Below are 22,004 nucleotides of genomic sequence, written 5' to 3'. Positions count from 1 at the left end.
GCTGTAGATATTTCATTAAACCTTCAACATGAGACTTTAAGAAGACTGAAATATAAGATCTCAGAGTATTGGAGTTCTTACACTTAACAGATTAATTTGGAAAAAAAATTGTCAACAGGATGTTGGTAATTATGTTAACTTAACTATCATTGTATCCCGTACACTCCTTTGCATGTACATGTGAGAAGTTGAATGATGAAAAAAGAAAAAAAAACATTAAAAAAATCCAGATTTATGCACTAGATTACTCTCATGATGATCAATATGAAGACCTTCTCAAATTTACAGATAGAAACTGATAATAGTAATAGAAGAGATCTATGAAAGGGAACTTTAATTCTTATTAATAGAAACTTTAATGCAAAAAATGAGATAGGTATTCTAAAGATGTGGAGGATGTAAATCAGGAAATTTGTGATTGATTAAAGAAACTAACAAAATTGAAAGATGCTCTTCAATTTTGTATGCCAACAGGTACGATTATTACTAACACTCTTTATTTCATTGAGATGTTTATAAATACACATGGATCTCATCTGATGCAAAAGAAAATATTGTACTGATTATATCATACTCAACAGAGAATGGAAAGCATCATTCTAAAATGTAAAAATGTTAAAGAAAATAGATGTTGGTTAGGATCATAACATTCTACCAGCAAAACTAATGTTTCAATTCACAACTGGCACCAATATGAAAAAGATCACAGATGGATGTGTTTCAAGGGGGAAAAATATATTAAATAGGAGCCTTAACTCTTTGAACACAGAATTTTGGGGAAAAGGGGGGGGGGGAATGAAGCATTAGATGCAATAAAACAAATAGTGGTCCGCTCGGTTAGTCTAGTGGCTGTGCGCTTCGCGACCGTATGTCTGGGAGAAGGAGTGTCCTAGGTTCGATTCCCATCGGAGATGTGAGGAGCTGAAGGATCTTCCTCAGCCATAGGTGAGCCAAGTGAGCCAATCTTGGGCATAGACAGTAGGGTTTCTCCCCAGTTTATTTGGGGTTTTCATCTCACAAAGCAGGCAAACCGGCCTTGAGAACTCAATATCGCTGCAGACATAGGATACATCAGGGCATAGGGCTTGACCACTTTATCCTGTGAACGGTTGAAGTCCGATGATTAATAAACCCTCAACACCGCAAGTTAAGAGAGGGGGAAAGGAAAATGAGATGAAAATAAATAGTACAAAAAAAAAGTTGTAATAATTGGCTTACTTCTGAAATAGACCTGTGAAATCAAAAGAAGGCTAAAAAGATTATAATGTTGAATACACCTGAATTACAAGCATATACAGTTTAAAAATAATTACATCTTTTAAATAGAGAAGGAAAATGAAATTGGATAAATCAAAAACCACACACACACATATATATATCAAAATGCAGTTATCCATCCTGATGGAAAATTAATATTTATCACAATGTTCAGAAATATATAAACCTATACAATTAAAAAAGGAAAGATCAAAACACTCGATCTCGATAAAATGAAAAACAAAATTCTGAAATTTAAGATGTCCATTTAGACACATTTTGGTAAAAGCAGAAAAGCAGTGAAATTATTGGATAAAACAGTTTGTAAATAATGAATCATCAAAATATTAAGGATGGGAATAAATGCTGCACTTAGATAGATTGAGAACAGAAAACTTCAGATAGAGAACAAATAATTATATGACTGGAAACTCATTCACTACTCTCAGAGTGAAAAATCTAATCCTAACTGCTAACCATGCTCTTCAGTTTTCATGGACAACCTATTGTTCTTCTCCTTCTTCTGGTAATGTACTGAAAATTTTCTTTATCCTTTCTATAAAACTATTTTATTAACTTATACTTTTCTATCATATCTCTTCTTTTCTGCCTATTAACCAACTTTTGTAAACCATAAATCCTTAATCCATCTCACCAGATATCATTCTGTATACCAGTCACTATCTTGATCACTTGTGCCTGTCTTCCTCCACCATTTCCCCATTTCTTAGAAATCTAGGTGACCAGATATGTGTAACAATCCAAATGTGGCAGTATCAAAGCATTAAAAGAAACAACTCCTTTTTTAAAGAAACTCTAGCCAAATAATCTTGTGAGTTACTACCACTTTGGCAATATGCTCTCTGAACTAAATCCTAGCCTTATCTGTTTCCTAGAGTCCACTTCTGAAATACATAGCTTATAATGTTATCAACCATCTGCATAGCCTTCCATTTTTCTGCATTAAGCTAGTATCCATTATTCTTGCTCTCATACTGTCAGAAGTCATTCTGCAGGATCTCTATATTGTCATCAGTTATTATTACTCTACCTAATTTTGCATCACCAAACATATCAAATGAACTTATATATTAATGATATATGAAATTGGAATATTGGAAGAATTAAGTAGTATTTTTAATCCTTTTTCAGGGCTGTTTCCCTCTGTTAAGCCCCAATAAGTATTTAAAATTACTTGAAGATAATTACAAATAATTTCCTTTATCATTAATATATAAATTAAATAGTAGCAGTCCAAGTACAATCCTGTAGTACACTTGCAATTCATCTAACTTGTTTTGGATTCTATTCTTACACATTCTCAGCCACCCTTGTTTTCACATCACCAGCTTCATATCCATCCTTGCTCCATTTTATATAAAGGTTGCAATGCATTTACTAATATATCTTTTGTAAAGATATACTCTCAAATGCCCTTGTTTTAGCTTCATATTCATCCTTGCTCCATTTTGTATAACATTTTCAATGCATTTACTAGAATATCTTTTGTAAAGATATACAGGTATCCCTCGATTAACATGGTTAATTAATCCCTCAGTGTTACCGCGTATATCAAAATCACGTTAATCAAATCTAATAATCAATGGTAAAAATTACAATTCATCCATGATCGATTACTGTATTAATAATTCATTTTATATGGTACTCTTTTAGGAAAGATAAAAAAATAAATGCAAAGTAAATGTTTAATAAACACTTGTACCTACATTATTTACTGCAATTTTTTATCAAAAGAAGTTATCAAGAGGTTTTAGTTTTAGTTGAACAGTTTTAGTTTTTTTCTTATCAGCATAAGTTCTACAATAACAAGCAAAATGACTCTCCAGACCTTTGCAAATAAGCAATAAAACATAAAGAAAAAACACTGCAAATACAATACATGATGGTACAAATTAAGTGGATATTGAATCCAACATTATTTCATAGCCGAATATAGAAACTACAAGAGTTTCTTGCCGAATATATAGAAACTAAAAGTTTCAGCAGATGTAAGCATAAGCAACCTTATGGGCAACTCATAGTAAAGGTGGAGTAAGCTCCAGATCGCTTTCCTTAGTGTTTTCCATAATTAAAAGCACATCTTCTAGAGGACATGTATGATAAATAAGCCTTTGGCTCTCTATTTCATTAATACATGATGGTTCATTTATTTTCAATTACAATCTAGAAATTATTGAACGAACAAAAAAAAAAAAAAAAAAAGAAGTTAACCATACTATACTGACATTGAAGGTCGCAGTATCTCTCAGATACAATTCACTGTCAAATATTACAAACCTTTACATAATGTGTTAAACCAAACTGACAGCAAAAAACAGTGTGGAATATCACTCGTAACATATGAATGCACAGCTATTCATGACCTCCAAGCTATACACTGAATTGTGTAAGAATATTTATATTAAACATTTTGCATGTATCCGTCAGATCAGCTGCAAGCTCCGAAGGGTTAAAGGCGCATTAATCAAAACTCTTGCTGCATATATCAAGGGATTGCCGCAATTAATTTTGGCGCGTTAATCAAATCCCATGTTAAGCAAAACCACGTTAAGCAAGAGATACCTGTATTCTCAAATGCCTTTATGAAGTGTACAGTATACTGTATCCATTCTATTTATCCATACTGTATGTCACTGTGGTATAAAACTGAATAAATATGATTGATCTACGCTTAGCAAAACTGTGCTGTTTTTCTCTCTCTCATCCCCTCCTCCATGGAGTGCTATATTCCTTTCCACCCATTCCTGAATATTGCCTTTGACCACCTTCATTGGATACCTTTGCTATCATTGTTAAAGTAATGGTCTGTCAGAGTAAAGACTAAAATTCATTAATTTGATGAGAGACACAATTTATATAAAAGGGTTGTTGTATGAAACGTGAAAGGGTTGTTAGAATAGGCAAGAGTGAAGAGAGTGAGAAAGTGAAAATCATCATTATTTTACCTCAATATGATAAAAATGAATTAAGAAGAAGGGCTATGATGGCAAACGATTCAATGCATAGGCTGTGTAGAAGAAATGGACGAGAGTTTGTGGATGAGTGGAGTGAGTTTGAGGGAAGATTGGATTTGTATAAGAGGGACAGCCTATATCTGAATGCATTTGATAACAGGAGTCTAGAAAAACTAATAAATGGTATGAGTCTTAACACAGAAAGTCAGGGAAACTAATTTATGAAGGGAGAAATGGCGAGAATGTGAGTTTAAGAGCAACAGTGTTATATAACTGTGTTAATGATGGGAATGGACCTTGTCATGGAAATTTTGACAAGGAGAGAACAATTTTGACTTCGTGTTCACCTGATTCGGACTCGTCAAACGTGCAAAGATATCTACATGTATAAGGCACTAGAGAAGAATAGAGATCTGCAAGTTGTCCAACTGTGTCATTCAGACCGCAGACAAGAGCATACAAAAGAACATGCAGGTAGATTATTATGTCTGTACACGAATGCTAGGAGTATCAGAAACAAAGGGGTAGAGTTTGTTGCCTTAGACAATGTGTTGGGACTTAAGATTGTAGGCATTAGTGAGAACCTGGTTATCAGAATCAGGCTAACTGGCGTCGAGTGTAAAGGGTACATTATTTTTAGGAAGGATAGAGAGGATAGGAGAGGATGGAGTGTGCTGCTAATGATATCAGATGACTTGAATCCAGTTAGAGTTGAAACCTATGATTGTTGCACTACTACTAACAGATATTTCATGTGGCAATGAGTTTGAAACCATCTGGTGTGAGGTGGCATCTAACAAATCAATTACATAGTGAGGGTGTTGTTACAGACCTGGTAGATTGGTTCCTAGTGATGAAAAAATGCATCACCAAATAGAAAAGATAAGCACGAAAAGAGTAATCATAATGGGAGACTTTAATTATCCAAATATTGATTGGGTAGCATTAGAATCTCATGAGAAGCATGAAAATGAATTTATTGATTTGTTGCAGGACAACTTCCTCAAGCAGCATGTGACAGAAGGAACTTGAGGTCAAAGAGTGTTAGATTTGATTATAGTGTCAGAGGGTGTTTCAGTTAAAGATGTAACTATTCTGCCTCCAGTTGGTGGCAGTGATCATGCGCTACTCATTTGGGAAGTGACTAAGTTTATGAATGTTCCATTCAGAAAAGGTTACATGCTAAACATGGCAAGCCTCACTGGCTGAGTGGTTAGCGTATCCGCTCTCCAGCCAAAAGGCTGCAGGTTCGAATCCCGCCGTGGGCATAAATGTTTGTGTTGTCTGTGGAAATTCTAGTGGCGGTGGTTGACGGTAGATGGCGTTGGTGTAGTTGCAGTCAGTCGGTGGATTGAGTGGTTGAGACAGAGTTTTTGGACAGGTGCTCTCCCTCAATGAGTCTTTGGACTCCCTGGAGGTGTCAAATAATAATAATAATAATAAACTACAAAGCATGAAATTATGATCAGCTGAGTAGTATATCGAGTTCAGTGGAATGCGATTGGTTGCTGGATGGGAAGAATATCGGCAGTGCATAGGAAGCATTTAAACAATACTTAAATGATGCAATATCAGAATATTATTATTATTACACGACACTTCCAACAGATCAAGTAGCACAACAACACCGACTGATGTGCGCAGACTTTAAATTAAGATCGAAGATAAGAACTTCTGGTTGCCATGGGATGAAGACAATTAAGTGGTTTCACTTAAAAGAAGAGAGTGTGAGGAATCATTTTAGGGAGAGAGTGTTAGAGAGGATTTCGGATGGACTGGAAAGTGTACAAGATTGGTGGAAACATAATTCAAAAGTAATCCTGAGCTGTGCAATCGAGGTGCTTGGTGAGACATCTGGAAAGATTAGAGAGCAGAAGGAGGGTTGGTGGTGGAATAATGATGTACAAGTGGCAGTGACAGCTAAGAGGAAGGCAAAGCAGAAGTGGGATGAGTCAAGAGTGGAAGAGGACAGAGAGGTGTACAAAGAGAGAAAGCAAGAAGCCAAGAGAGTTGTGGCACAGGCGAAAGCCATGGCATATCAAGATCTGTATGATCAATTAGAAACAAAGGAAGGACAGAGAAAAATTTACCAACTAGCGAAATGTAGAAATAAAGCAGCTAAGGACATCTTACATGTGAGGCAGATCAAAGATGCTGAAGGAAGAGTATTATGGAGAGATGTGGACATAAGAAACAGATGGAAAATATACTTTGAGGGACTTCTGAATGAGGAAAATGCAAGGACTCACAGAGGAGATGGGCAGCCTTCTGAGGGGATGGTGCAGAACATCAGTAGAATGGAAGTGACGGAGGCCATGAAGAGGATGAGGAATGGAAAAGTGGTGGGCCCCGACAGAATTCCAGTGGAGGCATGGAAGGCACTGGGGGAAGAGGGAATTGATCTGCTGTGGGACCTGTTCATGAAGTTTGCCAACAGGAAAATATACCTGAGGAATGGAGGGAGAGTACTCTTGTTCCCATCTACAAGGGTAAAGGGGATGCACAAGACTGTAAAAATTACAGAGGAATAAAGTTGATGTCCCACACAATGAAGATCCTAGAAAGGGTTCTTGATGGTAGATTGAGGGAGGAGGTGGAGATTGCAAAGGAACAATTTGGCTTCATGCCTGGTAGATCAACAACAGATGCTATCTTTGGGTTACGACAGATGATGGAAAAATATCGAGAGAAACAAAGGGAGCTACATCTGGTATTTATTGATCTGGAGAAAGCATACGATAGAGTGCCAAGGCAAGAAGTCTGGAGGTGTCTGAGGGAGAAGAAGGTGCCAGAGAAATATGTCAGGTTGGTGCAGGAAATGTACAGAAATGTGAAGACAAGTGTTCGGACCTGTTTGGGACAGACAGAAAGTTTTCAAGTAACAGTTGGCTTGCATCAAGGGTCAGCATTAAGTCCGTTTCTGTTTAATATTGTGATGGAGGTGGTAACAGAGGAGGTGAGAGAAGATGCACCTTGGACAATGTTGTATGCAGATGACATCTTGCTGTGTGTAGATTCAAGAGAAGAAGCGGAAACTAAACTGGAAAGATGGAGAAAAGTACTGGGAGAGAGAGGTATGAGACTGAGCAGAAGTAAGACAGAGTATATGTGTTGCGCAGTGAGCGGTGGCCAGGAGACAGACCTGGAGCTGGAAGGAAATGTCATCAGGAAGGTGAGAGACTTTAGATACTTAGGTTCGACAGTGGAAGAAGATGGAGGAGGTGAGAAGGAAGTGGGATGCAGGATACAAGCAGGTTGGAGGAACTGGAGGGAGATGGCTGGAGTGTTATGTGATAAGAGGGTGCCGATCAATCTGAAAGGCAAAATTTATAGGACAGTAGTGAGGCCAGCTATGACATATGCTATAGAAACTGTTGCCCTGAGGAAAAATAACATTAGCAGGATGGAAGTAGCAGAGATGAGAATGCTTAGGTGGATGTGCGGCGTGACCAGAAAGAATCATCTGAGAAATGACTATGTTAGGGGAACAGTGAAAGTTACGAACTTAGGAGCGAAAATACAGGAGGCAAGGTTGAGATGGTTTGGTCATGTGATGAGGAGGGAGGATGAATATGTGGGAAGTAGGGTCATGCAGATGGATGTACAAGGAAGGCGGAAGCGTGGGCGGCCAAAGAAGAGATGGAGGGAGCTGGTAGAAGAGGACTTGAAGATGAAGAACTTGGATGTGGTGACAGCCCAAGACAGGAAGGTGTGGAGGAGACTCATAACAAACAGTGACTCCACTTAAGTGGGAGAAGCTGCAGAAGAAGAAGAAGAAGAAGATTACATGACACTTCCAAGGAGACCACAGACTCATTGAGGGAGGGCACCTACTCTACAACTCTCCATCTCCACCACCTACAGTGAACCGCAACTATCATCATCATCTACACCAACATCATCTACTATTCATCACCATCATCACTATTATTTTCACAGACAATCACAAACATCCATGCCCACGGCGGGATTCAAACCTGCAGCCTTTTGGCTGGAGAGCGGATACGCTAACCATTCAGCTAACCAGGCTGGCAGCATGTGACAGAGATGTCTCATATGTCCTGAGAATTTGTAGAATAATTAGGGTAGGAGTCAAATGGTTGTGTAATGTTATTAAGCAAGAAATTTGTAAGAAAAGGACGTGGAAGGAATACCATGTGCATAAGGATGATGTCTATTATGAAAATTATAAACAGCAGGCTAGAATAGTCGCAAGTGTTGTATGGAAAGCAAAAGCTGAGTATGAAAAGAAACTAGCTCTGCATGCTTAACACATTCGCTGCCAACTAAGAGTATATTCGTGGTTGGTATATGAGCATCACAAGCCAACTACGAATGTACTCGTATGACGCTTACTGCTGGCAACGAGATTACCCGTACTGACCTTGAAGAAGTGAAATTGCTTGGCATACGGTAACAAACTATGCCCAAGTAGCGTGGCAGCGAACGTGTTAAAGACAAGCCACAAGAATTCTATCGATATGCTGCAAATAAAATAAAGAATGAATATGAAAGAATAACTCTTCTAAATACAGTTGTATTTAGAAGAGTTATGAGAGTTACAGATGCAGAAGAGGTTGTTCGTATAATTAGTGTTGATTTTGTTAAAAGCTATGAATCTGGTGTAGACACCATTGAGCTCACTGCTACCTCTTCACTGGATGAAGAAACTCAGGTGTATGAGGATGAGGTATTAGAGCTGTTGAACAAACTGAATAAGAATTCAGCAATAGGGACTGATGGGATATCAGCACGTGTGCTAAATGAGTGTTCAGCTGAACTGGCTAGTCCTTTGACCAGGCTGTTTAATATAAGTCTCAGAACAGCAAAGATTCCACTGGAATGGAAAGAATGTATGGTAATTCCATTGCACAAGAATGGTGCAAAGACTTAACCTCTTTGGAGATATCTGCAGTATGGATGACAGCAGAAAGATCAAAACCTTGATATTCTGTGCACCAGACAGCATAAACTGAAGAGGATGATAAACCAAGACAAGGCAGGTAGGTGATATAAAGGAGTGGTCTGCAAAGGATTTGCCAGAGTTGAGCTGCCTAGCAATGAACAGAATGGAATCACAGAAAATAGTGAAAACTGTTAGAATTATGGGCTTTGATGATGCTTTTAAAGCAGACATTTGACAGGAAGCTCATTCTAATTCCATGGAGATACATGGAATAATGATAAGTTAATTGTTTTTCTTGGTTCCCATTTCTGCGGTGTGACTGAGGTATTGTTGATCTGTTGACCTGTTAAGGTTGAGATTACCATAAAATTATATATCTATAATGCTGTGCGTATGATGTCATAATGACCTTTTTTTTTTTAGGTCCGAGTATTTACATATCTTATTGGCAGAGAAGTCACAGACACACGTGAAGTGCATTGGATGGCATGTAACAATAGAGGTGAGCTCTTGGATAATACTTGTTGCATTTAAAATAATAATATATGTACAATACAACTACAATAAATTACCTTTTTTTTTCTTTTTTTTTTTTTTTTTTTTCCAGAGATTGTAATCCTTGTAGAAAATGTGTTTCAAAGAATGGCAATGAAATAAAAGAGAAACATGATAAGTTCGTTTAGTATGTTTGAAACTAGTCAGTGAATGGATGTTGTGGAATATTAGCTGCTGTTGATTCATTTCATTCTGGAAAAGCAAGTTTTATTCCTGGAGGAATAAGAAGCATTTGATGGCCTAGAAATGCATGAGGAGAATGCATTTCGAATACTAAGTTCTCTGAAGGTCATTAAGATGGTGGGATTCAATGCGATTTCACTGCATGTTTTGAGAGATGTCGCATATGTCCTGAGAATTTGTAGAATAATTAGGGTAGGAGTCAAATGGTTGTGTAATGTTATTAAGCAAGAAATTTGTAAGAAAAGGACATGGAAGGAATACCATGTGCATAAGGATGATGTCTATTATGAAAATTATAAGCAGCAGGCTAGAATAGTCGCAAGTGTTGTATGGAAAGCAAAAGCTGAGTATGAAAAGAAACTAGCTCTGCATGCTTAACACATTCGCTGCCAACTAAGAGTATACTCGTGGTTGAACACTAATTCTGAAAATTACAACTACAGATTCAGATGAATCAGCTCATGTAAATTTGTGTAAGTAACAGTTTCAAGTAGAAAGCGGGTACGCATTCAAATTTTCGAATCACATGCAAAGGGGTTACGTGGTAGGCACTCAACAGGATAAAAGGCAAAAGGCTACACCAAGTGAATTGTGTTAATAGGAAGTTCGTTTTGTAAATGAATAAAGTTGCAAACTTGGATTTCTTGTAATTTCTCAAAGACATCATCTAGAGCAGTGGTTCTCAAACTTTAATGCTTCACGTACTCACTGGAAATGTGCGTAGCTGGCATACCCATTTGTATAGATAAATAAATGTATAGTTATATTATAACAATGGGAATAAAATAAAACACACACACACATGCACACTTTAAATTTTGTATTCATAAATTTCATATATCGATAAACACTAAGAGTGACATAAAAATTTAACAAACATGTATAGACATGAACTACAGTGCCCTGCTTCATCACTCAATTCTCAGAAATTAATCAATTTCAGTGTTCCCAACTTAGCGACTTTGTTACTAGATCTAGCGACTCTTGAGCTCTCATGGCATATCCTCAAAATTACCATGTTTTTACCATGTACTCCCAAGGGATACGTGTACCACACGTTGAGAATCTCTAATCTAGAAGGCTTCACATGGGGAAGAATTATCAGAAAGCTTGAAGACGGCTGCAGAATTACTGATATTGGTATAGAGTTTGAAATTTCACATAGTGTTGTATCCAAGCTTGAGGCAGTGTTGCAAACCAATGGAATGTGTTCCAGACATTTTCTAAGAAGCCTCCTTCACTCTACTGCAGAGCACGAAGACAGATTCTTGATTATAACAGCAAAATGTAATCGATGCACCACAGCAGGTCAGCTTGCAAATCTGCTCCATTTAAGCACAAGTATGTGGATATCTCAACAAACTATGGCAAGACATCTGCAACAAGTAGGCCAATATGCTGGAAGGCCGGCATATAGGCCTACTTGTTTATATCCCTTTATCCACAGTTAATCATATAGCATGTTTTCAGTGGTGTTGTATCCATAAAAATTGAACGAGATACCAATGGGCTAATGTACTCTTAACAAATTAGAATTAGAATTTTAGTCTTTCTTTAAATTCTAGACAACACTTAATTTGGGGCAGTGTTGCAAATTCATAAAATCAATGTTGTATCCATAAAAATTGAACCAGATACCAATGGGCTAATGTACTCTTTACAAATTAGAATTAGAATTTTAGTCTTTCCTTGAATTCTAGACGACACTTAATTTGGCGAAAGTAGTACTGCTTACCATTGCGAGAATGTTCTTGAACGGGATAGCTATGGCGGTGCTGGGGTCATGGTGTAGGGAGGCATTATGCTTAATGAATGCACCGAGCTACAAGTACTGGAACATGGGACTATGACTAGACGATATTGCAACCAAGTTTTTTAATGTCATGGTCAATTGTTCCATGGTGCTGTATGTAAAGAATTCATTTTTATGAATGACAGTACCATCCATGTCTTACACAAGTAGTGGAGATACTTCTGGACACCGAGGATATTAATCGAATCGAGTGGCCAGTATGCTTCCTGGATCTCAACCCCTCCCCCCCATAGAATGCATTTGAAATGCAATAGGGAGATGCGTTGCTGCCTGAAATTCGCCTCCAGAAAACAAACAAGGCCTTATACTTGGTCTGAAGATGAAGTGGCTAATTTGCCTCAAGAACTCCTGAATCACTTGGTGCTAAGCATGGTATGATGTTCTGGGAGCTGCACTGCAGTTCGGGATGGACATATTCCATACTAAAATGTCTCTCTGCATCCATAGAAAATTTGTAAATCTTGCCAAAAACATATTGCAATTTAAATTGTACAAAAGTTATAACATTTTTTTTTTGTGTGTGTGTGTGATATAATTTATTAGTATGTTGTCAATAAATTTATGTCTGCATTTGGCTTGTAGTTATGAAAATTTTTTCACATACAAGCAAAAATGTTGTTCGTCTTTAGCTTTTGTCACCAGTGTAATTATGCTTATGTTTTAGCTTTTTGAGAGAATTTGAATAAGCTGAAAAGGGGGAATTTGAATGGGGATATCAGTTTAATGCAACTGAGATCTTGAAATTTAGAATCTTCAAATGGGTGGGTACATATTCTATTGGTAAATCTATACTGAAGGAAGTGGATGAAGCAGAGGGATTGTGTAGTGATTGACAATATAAGTTTTAAGTTTAGGAAACAAATTGTGAAGTTGGTGTAAGCAACCCAGAGAATTGCTGCAATTCTAAGACAGACTTCGAAAAGTAGAGATAAGAGAATGGTGATTCCATTGTATGACGTCCTGGTCAAGCCACATCTGGACTATCGTGATCTGATTATCAGGAATTTGAGGAGGGTACATTAAAACCAGGGAGGACACAGATAAATAATGATACTATAATTATATTAGGACATTTGCAATGTTAGGTATTGAGGATAGACTGAGAACATTCAAACTACAGAGTTCGGTGATTAGAAGAAAAAGAGGTGACATGATTGAGACATTTAAGTTGTTGAGAGATATTTACAGTATTGATACAGGGGGATTTTTCATATAATAGAACAAGGACCTTTTATGTAACACAAGATTACGTAAAAGGTCCAATTACGTAACACCAGAAAAATGCTAAAAATGCTGGCAAAATGCTATGATCATCTCCATCTTTAAAAAAGATAATATTAATGAATGACAAAACTATAGGGATATTAGCCTTTTAAACACCAAATATAAAATATATTCAAGTCTCTTAAAGACTAAATTAACCAAATATTATGAAAATATTTTTGGAGAGGAACAAAATGATTTCTGTAAAGGCAGATGCTGCACTGTTGCATTTTTTCCTCTCAAACTCTTGATAGAAAAAATAAGAGAATTCAATTTAGAGATCCATATATTATTCATCGATTATAAAAAGACTTTTGATAAAGTCATTCATAATAAGCTACTGGAAATTTTTAGAGATGATAACATTCCTAACCAGTTAATTAATGCAATTTTCAATATATATATAACAATAACCAAATTACAATAAAGATAGTCACAGAAAAATCTGAATCACAGAACATAAGTGCAGGTGTCTGACAAGGATGTAGTCTATTGCTACTCCTCTTTAATATCTATATTAATAATATTATAAGAGAGTGGAGGGAAAGAAACAGTTTTGGCATTCACATAAATGATTAAACCAACATCGATACAACTTTATTTGGCGACAATCCAGTTCGAATTGAAGATAACGAAGATTCACTACAGTAAGTAGCCTTTTCATTAAATGAAATAGAAAAAACATAACAATATGGAAATCTCCACTTCCAAAACCAAAGTCATGGCATTTAAAGGCAGCGACCCAATTAGAAGCAAAATTTGCATCAGTGATGATATTACGCAGCAGGTCAATACATTCAAATATCTAGGCTACCACTTATCTTATGAAAGAGAGAAAGACATGCAACATAAAATAAACAGTTATATAAGAATAACAAAAACTGTCAATCAGATATTCAATCCAAATTTAATAAGCAAGAAAACAAGAATAAGAATCCATAACTCAATAGCTATCCTAACATATGCTTCAGAAGCCTGGACCAAGCAGATAGAAAAAGACGAAATGAGATTCATATGCAAAACAGTTGGATATAATAGACTATACTTCAAAAGAAATAGTGATATCTTAAAGGAACTTGTGGTGAGATCTGTTTTAGACTATATTGATCTTTATAGAGCGAGATGGAAACAACATACAGAAAGAATGAGTGAAGGAAGATTCCTGAGAGAGAGATACAGAGATATCGACATCAAGGGAGAAGAAATAGAGGAGAGCCTTTGAAAAGATGAGAAGAGACTGTAACAGGCCACAAGGTTTATTACTGGAAAGGAAGAAGAAGGACAAGAGACTGTCTCCGGAAGATATAAAAGGAAGTGGTGAATATGAACGTGAAAAGTGACTTTTTTTTTTGCAGGGAGGGTGGGTGGTTGGACCATTGAATTCATTGTCTGATAGTGTTGAATCTGGTGAATGGGTTTAAGGAGTGGTATGTTGTCTAAGATTGGCCTCCTGCGATGATTCTTATGACTTTCTGGAGGTCGTAAAAATAATAAAAAAAAATTTTAATTGCAGAATTTTCTTTGCTACAAGCAAGAGACTACCAAATATGCTAAAACTACAGCCATGGCATTAGACTGATGTATTACTATAGCATAATGTTGTTTATAAGTTTACTGCTGATCAGGATGCAATACCTGCTATATTGGATCAACTACTCATTCTTTATTTGTATCGTTATGAATAATTATAGAGAAATACCACTGTATTTAAGAACTTACTTTCATTAAAATAGAATTTGACGTTTTGATCTACAAATCAAGGTCATCTCCAGGAATACATACACACTGGACCACAAGCTACATTGGTACATCTCATGGGCTTGAGAATAACTGCTTGGTCAATCCTTCACCATAGCGTGACCTCTGATGGGAAACAAAACAAATATATAGAGAGATATAAATAAAAACAATTCTTCTTCTTCTTCTTCTGCAACTTGTCCCACTTAGTAGGGTTGCTGCTTGTAGTGAGTTTCCTCCACATCCTCATGTCTTGGGCTGTAACCACATTCAAGTTCTTCATCCTCAAGTCCTCCTCCACCACCTCCCTCTATCTCTTCTTTGGCCGCCTGCTCTTTCTCCTCCCATGCACATCCATCTGCATGACCTTTCTTCCCACACACTCGTCCTCCCTCCTCATCACATGACCAAACCATCTCAACCTTGCCTCCTGTATTTTTGCTCCTAAGTCATAACTTTCACCGTTCCCCTTACATAGTCGTTTCTCAGACAATCCTTTCTAGTCACACCACACACATCCACCTCAGCATTCTCATCTCTGCTACCCCCATCCTGCTGATGTTAATTTTCCTCAGGGCTACTGTTTCCATAGCATACGTCATACCTGGTCTCACTACTGTCCTGTAGATTTTGCCTTTTAGATTGATTGGCACCCTCTTATCGCATAGCACTCCAGCCATCTCTCTCTCCAGTTCCTCCATCCTGCTTGTATCCTGCATTCTGCTTCCTTCTCAGCCTCTCTATCCTCTTTCATTGTTTAACCTAAGTATCTAAAGTCAGTGACCTTCCTGATGACATTTACTTCCAGCTCCAGATCTGTCTCCTAGCTACCATCCACTTACTTGTGCTCAGTCTCATATCTCTCTCTTCCAGTACTTTCCTCCAACTTTCCAGTTTAGCTGCCTCTTCTTCGATTCTGCACACAGTGTGATGTCATCCGCATACAACATGCTCTACAGCGCGTGTTCTCTCACCTCCTCTGTCACCACCTCAAACACAATATTAAACAGGAAAGGATTTAATGCTGACCCTTGATGCAAGCCAACTGTCACTTGAAAACTTTCTATCTCTCCCAGGCAGGTCCGAACTCTTGTCTTCACATTTCTGTACATCTCCTGCACCAACTTGACATATTTCTCCTGTACCTTCTCCCTCAGACACCTCCAGACTTCTTGCCTTGGCACTCTATCATATGCTTTCTCCAGATCAATAAATATCAGATGTAGCTCCTGTTGCTTCTCTCAAAACTTTTCCATCATCATCCTTTACAATCTTCACCTCCTTCCTGAGCAAGGAGGTGGAGATTGTAAAGAATCCTTTCATCAAGAATCCTTTCTAGGATTTTAATTGTGTGGGACATCAACTTTATTCCTCTGTAATTGTTAAAGTCTTGTGCATTCCCTTTACCTTGTAGATGGGGGACAAATATTGGAAGGCTACTTCCCATATTTTCCTGTTGACAAACTTTTATTAACAGGCCCCATGGCAGGTCAGTTCCCTCTTCCCTCAGTGCCTTCCATGCCTCGACTGGGATCCTCTCAGGGATCCACTGATTTTCCATTCTTCATCCTCTTTATGGCCTCCTTCGCTTCCATTTAACTAATGTTCTGCACTATCCCCTCATAAGGTGCCCATCTTCTCTGCGAGTCCTTGCATTTTCTTCATTCAAAAGCTCTTCAAAGTATATTCTCCATCTGTTTCTTATATCCACAATCCCTCCTTAATACCCTTCCTCCAGAGTTTTTGATCTGCCTCACATGTAAGGTGTCCTTTAGTGCCTTATTTCTGCATTTTGCCAGTCGATAAATTTTTCTCTGTCCTTCCTTTGTTTCTAATTGATCATAAAGATCTTGATATGCCATGGCCTTTGCCTGTGCAACAAATCTCTTGACTTCACACTTTTTCTCTCTGTCCTCTTCCATTCTTGACTAATCCCACTTCTGCTTTGCCTTCCTTTTAGCCGTCACTGCTTCTTGTACATTATTATTTCACCACCAACCCTCCTTCTGCTCTCTAATCTTTCCGGATGTTTCATCAAGCACCTCAATTGCACAGCTTAGAATTGCTTTTGAATTATGTCTCCACCAATCTTGTAAACTTTCTAGTCCATCTGAAATACTCTCTAACACCCTCTCCCTAAAACTGTTCCTCACACTCTTCTTTTAAGCAAAACCACTTAATTGTCTTCCTCTCATGACTTCCAAAGGTTCTTATCTTCGACCTTATTTTAAAGTCTGCGCACAGCAGCCAGTGTTGCTGCACCACTTGATCTATTTGGATTACCTTACAATTTGCTACTGCCTTAAGATGTTTTCTTCTAGTCAAATTGTAGTCAATCTGTGAACTGTTGATGCCACTTCTAAATGTTATCATATGTTCTTTCCTCTTGCAGAAAAAGGAGTTCACAATGGGCTACTGCAGATCATGTGCTACTGCAAAGTCCAAAATCCTCTCTCCTTCCTGGTTCATCATTCCCACTCCATGGCAGCCATGCACTCTTTCACAGTCCCTATTCTGTCTCCCTATGTGTCCGTTTAAGTCTCCTCTGACAAATCACCATCTCGTTTCTTCCGGTTCTTTCATTTCTTCATCTAGCAGGTTCCAGAACTCATCTTTCTCTTTTGCTGTACAGCCAACTTGCAGAGCATATACACATAAGACAAACAGTTGCCCTTCTTCAAGACCCAGTTTCATTCGCATGATCCCATCGTTCCTCCTACCTACTTGTACTTCACCCTTCATTCTGCCACACACCACAATTCCAACACCATTTCTTCCCTCTTTATTCACTCCAGAGTAGAACAATTTATACCCATCTCCCAGCTCTTTCAACCTTTTTCCACCTTGTCTCCTGCACGCATAAAATGTCCAACTTCCTCTTCTTTGTCATGTCTGCCGCCGCTCTTCCCCTTCCAATCATGCTTCCAACATTCAGTGTTCCCACTCACAACATTCTCTCCATCTGCTGGGCTTTGCTTCTTTAACCGCACCTGCCCTTGATGCGGTAGCCCTCGTCTACTTCTCGCAGCTGTAGGGCGATGTGGCTGTGCATCGCTTAAGGGGTACACCCTAGTTCTTGTATCACTTTCTTTTCGATTCATTTGATCATAACTAGATCTTCCTAACGTCAACCCTTGCCATTTATCCGGGCTTGGGACCAGCAGGATACAGGTATCCTGCTGCCCCCTTTAGTAGCTGCATAAGACGAAATGACATAGCAAGATTCACCCCTAGCACTCAAATACTCTAATAGCATTAGGGGAAGGAGCAAGAAGAGAAGAAGGAAGCAAAGAAAGAAGGGGAGGGACCAGTCTACAGATAAAATAACAGATGTATATTACATGAAGTAAGGCATGGTCCAGCATAAGGTACCTCGGGTTTTCCTTGCCTGTACTCACTAAAATGAGCCCATGAGGACATATAAATAAAAACAATCAATGAATTTAAAAAATATTATCTAAGTAAAACTTCATCTGCAGTGATTTGTTTCTTATAGTCCTGTTAATTTAAATTTCTGTTTCCTGCCTGAGAGTTACTGTGTTGCTATCCAATTAAATTTCTTTTTTCTGGTATTCACTATATGTTTTTTTTCCCCAGATGTTATATGGCTCATGGGTGAGACATTCAAATCCTTGGGACTTTCAGTTCATAATTTTTGTTGTAATTTGGTTGTATGATAAAACATTTGGAGGGGGACTTTGGAGGATTGGAAGGGACGCTAACGTCGCAAGAGAATGTAGTGGTGGATTTGAACTGTGCTAAAAAAAGTTTTTTTAATCAGTACATAGTATGGCTTTTTGTTGCAAATTGTGCTACATATTTTTCAGTTTGATACAGGTATCCTTCAGTAGTAAAGTTGGAATTTTTTTGTTGTTTATATTGTACTTTGCTACTTGTTCATTCTTACCAAGGGTGCGAGGTCAGATTTGAACATGTTCATAGGTTGCACCAAAGAAAAAGATACGTTTTCCTTATTTTTATCAATTTTTTTTACTTTAAATTACACATTGTGAAGAATAGGCTGTTGGGTATTTGCAGTCGGCGAATTTTTACTTAAAAACATATTTTAATATAGTTCTAGTAGTTTTTAGTGCTTGCCAACGGCTTATCACCAATCCCCCCCCCCAATTTAACGAATACATTTTACACAGCATACTATGGATTTGGTGGTATGCAGTGCTTGCGGCATGTATGCATCCCAACAGTTAGATATGTGGCAAGTGAGAGATCAGGGAGTGCATATATGTGTTAAATGTAGAAAATGGAAAGAACTTTGTGATTTGTAGATTAGTATAATGGACCTCGGCTGCATTGTATTAGAGGCAGGAGAATACTGACCTATAGAGACAAGTAGCTTGATCGTGGGTGAGAATAATGAGCAAAATTTAAATGAAAAAAAAATAAAAGTGGGGAGTGTGGTAAGTTTTTGAAGATAGAGTTGATTGGGAGAATGATTAGCAAACAAGAGTGGATAGCTTGAAAGAGGAAGTGGAATGTCTTCGGGAATGAGTTGAGAAGCATGAAAGAAGAGATTAAGCGACTGGAAACAACGAGTGCAAAGCGAATCAGAGTAGGAGTGAGAGAGTTATGGGAATGATAGAAGAGGAGAGAATAAGAGAACCAGTAAAAGAAAGGAAATGAGAAAAATGCAAGAGAGGGATGGAGCAAGGAAGGAACAGAGTGGTAAGAGGTGTGATGGAGACTTGATGATCCATGGTGTGCAAGATAGAATGGCTGAGGAGTGTTTGCCTGGAGGAACAATAGAAAGTGTGGCTATAGCAATTACCATAATTGTCGGCATATAAGACGCTCCCCCTTTTGTGTACACATTTTTTAGGAAAAAACTTTAGCACTGAATATTATAATGAATTTACAGTATTTCAAATATAAAGTAATAAGTAGGGCTATTTGCTATTTTCAGATTCTGGATTAGGGTATTCGGAGAGTTCTTCGAAAGACAATTCATCGCAAATGCAATTCATCGAAAAAACAGTTCACTGAAAATTTAAAATGTTCGAAAATGTTATGAGAAAATTGATCCATTTGGAACAAAACCTGAACTGTGAATAAAGAGATTAATGCTACTTTCATAGGGAAAAATTATAGAACAATATGGTTCTTATAGTCTTTCTTGTCCGATAACTGTTTCATGTCTGTTCATGGGACTGATTTGCCTGTTTCCGGAAGAAAGCCCAGCCGTATCTATATTATGCCTGCTAACTTACCTTTAGCAGAACAGGACTGATAAAAATTATGTGTAAATGGGATCCAACTACCCAGGTCCTTCTAACTGAACGGCTTCGTTTTTACCGGCTGAACTATGCGGGCTTCATTATTATTATTATTGTTGCTAGTAGTAACATGCGACTTCAATACAGCAATTATTATGGGATGAATTTTACTCAGATTCGCTATGTGAAACTTTTACAAGAAAATGTCGAATCGTTCCAGTTTTCAGTTCAGCTATATTCGGGGCGACAAAGAAATAATGTGTCCAAATTATGTACTGTATTACAAAACCTCTCTGACTTAAATGACTTAGCAGAAGTTGTTGGTACAAGAAGCTGTCTGCATGGTTCAGTTTTTGTTCTAAATGGATTACTTTTACCATAACGTTATCAAAAATTTAAAATTTTCAGTGAATTGTTTTTCGATGAATTGCATTTTTGACAAATTGTCTTTCGATGAATTGTTCATTCGACGAATTGTCTTTCAATGAATTGTTCATTCGATGAATTGCCTTTTCGATGAATTGTCTTTCGATGAATTCGCTTTTCAATGAATTTTCCTGTAACCCTGAATTAGAAGAGGTTTCAAGTGTCTCTTCATTTAGCTCTGGAGATGAATTTCTGGGCTAAATGAAGAGACACTTGAAACCTCTTCTAAATCAGAATGACTCCTCATACAACAAATTGTCCTCTGTACCATCCAGTGCATTACTAATGTCACACTTCTTAAATGATTTAACCACTGTCTCAGCACAGCATCCTATGAAGCTTTGACCCACTCACAAACTTGCGAAATGCTAGGCCTCTTCATCCTTCCTGATGGCATAACCTCAAAATCTGCAGACTGCATCCACTTCTCCTTCATAAATCCCTTAAATGGTTTATTAATACAGACATCTAAAGGTTGAAGCTGACTAGTTAGACTTCCTGGAATTGCAGCTAAATGAGTTTTCAATTCCTTGAGTTTATTTTTAACATCTGTTCTGTGAGAACGAAACCGATCCCATACCAGCAGGGCAGGCTGCTTTTCTGTGGTCTAAAATCCAAGTATTCAGTTCTGCCTCAAGTTATGGCCATTTTGCAGTTCCACTTCATAGGTTATATTTACTGCGAGTTGCTTTTTTTAGATCCTCTTCCTGATTCTGCCACGTTCTTATCATTTTATCAGTTGGGGATGGCTCGAAATGTCTCTGCAGCCCTGTTTCCAGTTCTTTAGCATAAGCAATCACGTGTAGCTTGTATGCAATATTGTAGCATACAATGCCGACGTTTTTCAGCCATAATTTGCCAAGAAATTTAGAGAACATTTAACGGCAGATCTGTAATTTAACAGCTGTGATCGTCAATGACAGCTCATGTGCATCCACTGAACTCTACGTAACTGGAATGCTCTCACACACCACAAGGAAGCAAGAAAGAAATCACGTAACTCGGAATAGAGAAAATTTCCAGAAATGAAAGTTATAAACTGAGTATTGGCGTATAAGAAGCACCCTCTTTTTCACACCTATTTTCAAAGAAAAAAAGCGTGTCTTATACGCCGGCAAATACGGTAAGTGAGTTGAAAGGGTGGATGAGATGATTGTTGATGTTGGTTATGAATGACATTGAGAGGCAGTGTCAGTCAGGTGGCTAGAGATCTGAGGTTCATGCTTGAGGTTATACGGAAGAAGACTGAGAGGGAAGATAGTGTGTGTTGCCCAGGTATATTATAAAAGGAACATGAGATTCAAAAGTTTCTGATTTGGTCATGGCATTAGAAGAGCTGATTATAACTGACATGGCATCTTTGCTTCTTAGTTGGAAAGAGTAACCATGGGGTTTTGACTTTGAAGATGAATAGACATGCAAGAGTATCAAAGGGAAAGGAATGTATATTAAATTATAAGGTAGGTGATTAAAATAGTCTTAGATGTAAACTTGGGGCAGTTCCATGAAGGGAGGAATTAGAAGGGCGAGATATCATTAGTGCTTGGGAACTTGTGAAAGATTATTTATTAGCAGAAATAGCAATCTGTATACAATGAGTGAAGAAGAGGACACAATTTGGTGTAAAGTGGATGACAAACAATATCAAACAGGAACAG

The 22,004-nt window shown here is 37.7% G+C and overlaps 1 protein-coding gene across 1 annotated transcript in view; it reads left to right on the top strand.

Annotated features, from left to right (window-relative positions):
• LOC150094582 (voltage-dependent calcium channel subunit alpha-2/delta-3-like) overlaps positions 1–22,004 on the top strand; it is a 1,537,934-nt gene that overhangs the window by 504,449 nt on the left and 1,011,481 nt on the right. The window contains exon 12 of the mRNA XM_090412095.1: positions 9,562–9,640. Within this exon, the coding sequence (XP_090268221.1) occupies positions 9,562–9,640 (79 nt within the window). The remainder of the gene's footprint in view (positions 1–9,561; positions 9,641–22,004) is intronic.

Source organism: Typopeltis vanoorti, chromosome 22 (genome assembly GCF_054136105.1).
Source record: "Typopeltis vanoorti isolate ZY-2024b chromosome 22, IOZ_Tvanoo_1.0, whole genome shotgun sequence".
NCBI classification, from domain to species: Eukaryota; Metazoa; Arthropoda; class Arachnida; order Uropygi; family Thelyphonidae; genus Typopeltis; species Typopeltis vanoorti.
The sequence above is the reverse complement of the archived record's forward strand: the minus strand, read 5'-3'. Positions and strand labels throughout refer to the sequence as shown.